Genomic DNA, 4,661 nt, shown 5'->3' on the forward strand with positions numbered 1-4,661 from the left:
CATGAGTTTTGCCTGTCCGCAGCTTGAGGTACAGTTTCCCCCAAACCCCTGCAGCTATCTTGTTTAAACTTGGCAGGCTTTGTGGCCTCCACAGGGGCTAGCATGCTTGCAGTTTTGACCCCACTGTGGCTTAACACATAAATGTAACATGAGTTTTGCTTTCAAAACTTTGGGGTGCAGTTTCCCCAAACCCCCTACACCTGTCTCCCTGAAACTTGTCAGGCTTTATACTCACAGAAGGGGCTACCATTTGTGCATGTTTCATCCAAATCAAGCCAGAAATGACTAAGTTATAGGCTGTTTTGTTCTTCCTGATTATAGCCTATGGGTGAAAGGTCAAAATAGTTTTGCCGTTTCTTTGGAATAAAATGGAACAGCTGTTTCAAATTGAAACAAAATTTGAAATGAACTGTTGTTTTGTCGAAGTGTTGAAACACTGGTTGAAATGGATCGCTGCTGTTTTCGTGCAGCCCTAGTTGTTATTGTAAATGCTACTAGGGAAACCTGGGGTGGGTGAGCATGGCACCAACCTCAGGCACCCATTTAGTGGGGTGCCAGGATGACACTGCAGCTGTAGCAGCCCCACACCATGGCTATAGCAGCAACAGCTGGGTGCAGGTATTCTGCCCAGCAGCTGCAGCAAACAGGGGTGGGCAGACAACTATATGCCAGAAGAAGCTGGGGACTTTGGGTCCTTATGTTAGGTAAAGCTAACATGTCAAGCCCCATGTTCTCTGTTGCTCAGCAGCACTTTTTCCTACACACAGCATTTTGCCAAGGGCAAAAAACTTGTTAATTATGCCTCTGGTAAATGCACATACAAAATGAGCACATTGCTGTTAATCTTGTGAAATCTGCTTCTGGATATGCATGCCTATTTCAGCAACTGATGTTACAAGTCACATAGTGCTTTTGTATATGACATTGAGATCGAGGCCAATACTGATATTTAATACAAATATTTGCACTTAATTGGGCAATGGGTAATTTTCCAGAGGCTAAAACTGAAGTTATCCACAAATGTTTGCAATCTACAGATATCCTGATAGCCAAAATATGTAGCTTGTCTACACTGTATTGCGTTTACAATATTTTGTGATTCTCAGCATTTTTGACAACCTAGCATATTCAGTTGGTTTTAGATTTCTTATCCAGATTGAATAAAGTTGTGTTTTTTCTGTTTGTTTGTTTATTTGTTTTTAGGTGGCTTGCCTGATATCTTGTATATTCATACTTGTGGTGATCTATGCAATGGGACCAATGTTATACTGGCTGCCTATGGTACAGTTAACCCTTATTTTTATTTTGAAAAGTTCCACTGCATTTTCACAAGAAATAACTCCTTTAAGAGGAAGATGGTTCTCTCTTTGACATAAATACAGAACTACTAACAGTAGTAGGAATGATATAGAGCAAATGGGAGTATACCCATGAATGAAACTTGAGTCTAATCTAATGATTCTGAACCAAGGTGCTACAACACTGTAGGGTGTCATAAGATCCTTTTAAGAGTGCTACAGGGTACCTTTCAGTATTTGCACTATTGGGTGTGCAAACCCAGACATTTTAAATAGGGATCCAGAGGGTTAAAAAAAATCCTGCCTTGTTGTGGTCTTTCTGAGTTCTGTGCAACAGAAGAATTGCTCTGTTATTTTTTAATAGCCAACAAATGAGTGAAAGCCAAGAGCTGGCATTTTCTGAGGGGTGCCTTGAATCTAAGAAGAGGTGCTTTTACCTTAAAAAGGTTAAGAACCAGTGGTCTATAATCCTTTCCTCTTCCAGTATTCACTCAGTTTAATCTATTCCTCCTGCTCCTGACACTCTCTGTCCTCCCCCTTCCTACTTATAGCCTTATACTTTAATTCAGAGTTGGCCTTTATCCTACATTAAAGTAATTGGATTCTCTGCACCCAGAGATGGATTAAGGTCCTGGGTCCTCGGTAAACACAAAATTGGAGGCCCCCTCCCTCCACAGGAGCTTGGCTGTAGGAGGAACCCCTTCCTCTCCTGGTGCTGGCAGGGGAGGCTGGGTGGACCCTGCCAGGCTGGGAGTACAGGGGGCTAAAGTGAATTCTGGGGGCCTATAGTCTCCTAAGGCCCCCCAGCACTGCCACTGGCCTGCAGAGGTGCAGCGCGGCACTCCCAGACTGCCCCCTCTGCCCTCAGGCCCCCCCCACCCGCTGTACCACACTCCCAGGTGGCTTAGCCCCAGCCTACCCCCCTCCCCCCATTGGCGAAGGGGCCCTGCTCCCAGATGCAGGGAAACAAATGTGAAAGCTGGGATTTTAAACTGGGTGCCTTTTTTTGTCTCCCTGCTGGGAGACAAAAGCATGTCAAGTTTAAAACCTTCCTTTGACTTCCCTGCTGATGAGGATCCTGGGGCCCTGAATTGGTGGCCCTGGGGCTCAGGCCCGGCTGGTTGGTGCATGCCTATATCTACACCGGGGCTATCTGCAGAAAGTGGCAGGGAGTAGGAATGCTGCTTATCTGGGTGGGAGATTCATCTTCTCAGTACCTGTAAGTTTCTAGCTCATTGGTCCTGAGAGAATGATGTTGGGCTATTACCATTTAGGCAGAAGACCCTGGTTAGTCCCTTACAAAATTATCACTTTCCTCATTCTGGGAAAAGTTGTGTGAGAGGTTTGGAATGGTATGTGCAGGGCAGGCGTCTATAGGCTATTTGAAGTCATTATATTTTTGAAACATTTACCGTAGTGTGCCTATGTCTACATTAATTTCTAATTTGAGAAAAATGCCAATTTTACTATCTAGCAAATCCCTAACTCCCCCTTTCCCCTTTTTGTTATTTTTCAGTGTGTTCTAGCAAGTATCATTGTTGTTGGTCTAAAGGGGATGTTAATGCAGTTCCGTGACTTAAAAAAATATTGGAATGTGGATAAAATAGATTGGGTAAGTGAAATTTAACCTAAGGAGATTTTCCTGAGAGAGGCTTAAGCACATACTTACTAAACAAACCTTAATACTGCTAGTTCTGAGAAGAAATATGCCAGCACAAGCAATAAATGTTTTTATGTACTACCAGCTTATTTTCTCTGTCTCAAAATAACAGCATTTGAAATGTTAATTGCCTTTATAAGAAACAGAAGTGGAATTTTGGCAAATTATTAAGGATAAAGCATAATTTAAGACTAAAAAGCTTTATAGTCAGACCTGGTTAATTTGAGTGGATTTAGAATGTCCAAATTTATATATGTATAAAGGACCACAATAGCTAGTCAGCATGGTTTTGCTGGTATTCTAAACCTACTATTCAGTTCTTGTAGTTCCATATGTCCTATATATTTCATTCCTCTAGGGTGAAATATACAGGACATGCAAATAAAATCATAAGATATGGGAAGAAACACTGTATTTCATGCTGCTGCATGGATTTTAATCCTGATGAAAATAGCACAATGGATGGTTTCTACTTTAGATGTTCAGGGCCAAACAGGATTTGTTTGGTCAAAACTAAAAGACTCATTAGCATGGGATGTAAAACAGAATAGAAAATGACATGGGTGTAATGAGTTGTAGTAAAGGGGTATATGGCAATATAAAATCTGAACAGCATGGTGAGCATTCATAGAATTGTAGAAAATTAGGGTTGGAAGGGACCTCATGAAGTCCCTGCTAATCCAGCCCCCTGCTCAAAACAGCACCATCCCCAACAAGATCATCCCACTCAAGGCCTTGTCTACCCGGGTCATAAAAACCTCCAAGGATGGAGATTTGACAACCTCTCTGGGTAACCTGTTCCAATGTTTTACTACCATCCGAGTGAGAATTTTTTTTCCTAATATCTAACCTAAACTTCCCTTGCTGCAACTTGAGACTGTTGCTCCTTGTTCTGTCATCTGCCACCAGTGAAAACAGTCTAGCTCCATCCTTTTTTGAACCACACTACAGATAGTTGAGGGCTGCTATTAAATCCCCTCTCAGTCTTCTCTTCTCTAGCCTAAATAAGCCCAGTTCCCTCAGCCTTTCCTCATAAGTCATCTGTCCCAGTCTCCTAACCATTTTTGTTGCCCTGCTCTGGACTCTCTTCAGTTTGTCTACATCCTTTCATGATAAAGAAACCCTGGCAAATATTCAAGTAAGTATGGATCTGAATCAATCAGATTGCAGTGATGATTTCTTGGGTGTTGGTTTGATTACATATTTCAGTAAGGCTGGTAGATTTGTCCTGCCATGGACACAGAGATTCCCAACAAGGCTGTATCTTACATGTAGTGGTTTGGATTTGCTTATAGATCTTCAGAATCTGTTTCTGTGACTGTGGGTGAGGACCAACCATTTAAAAAGCTTGATATTCTAGACTACTTGGAAACATTAAAAAAAGCAGCCTAGCAGAAGAAGCAATGCGTTACTTCGACCTGGCTTTGTAGCATCAGTATAAATCGGGCACTTCAGGTATTAGATAAAAGCACCAAAAATCCCCACTAAAGCACCCAATCAATACAGATATCAGGCAAGCTGGGTCCAATTAACATACTGCCTCTTCTGGGCATGTGCTAGGCTCAGTGGAACCATGTGGAAGCATGCCAAGTTTAAAGTGAAGTGCAGTTTTTTTGGATTTTTTAAAAAATGTTTGCAAGCAGCCATAATGATTCATGGTTGTTCTGCCATAATACCCTACCTTTTAAAAGGTATATCTGTTC

General features: G+C 42.0%; 1 protein-coding gene across 1 annotated transcript in view; it reads left to right on the forward strand.

The window, feature by feature from the left end:
• SLC26A7 (solute carrier family 26 member 7) overlaps positions 1–4,661 on the forward strand; it is a 215,834-nt gene that overhangs the window by 137,467 nt on the left and 73,706 nt on the right. Inside the window, exons 9-10 of the mRNA XM_019527911.1 lie at positions 1,204–1,281; positions 2,815–2,910. Coding sequence (XP_019383456.1) covers positions 1,204–1,281; positions 2,815–2,910 — 174 coding nt within the window. The remainder of the gene's footprint in view (positions 1–1,203; positions 1,282–2,814; positions 2,911–4,661) is intronic.

The sequence above is a fragment of the Gavialis gangeticus genome, unplaced genomic scaffold, assembly GCF_001723915.1.
Source record: "Gavialis gangeticus isolate Ggan-Ray unplaced genomic scaffold, GavGan_comp1, whole genome shotgun sequence".
In the NCBI taxonomy this organism is placed as follows: Eukaryota; Metazoa; Chordata; order Crocodylia; family Gavialidae; genus Gavialis; species Gavialis gangeticus.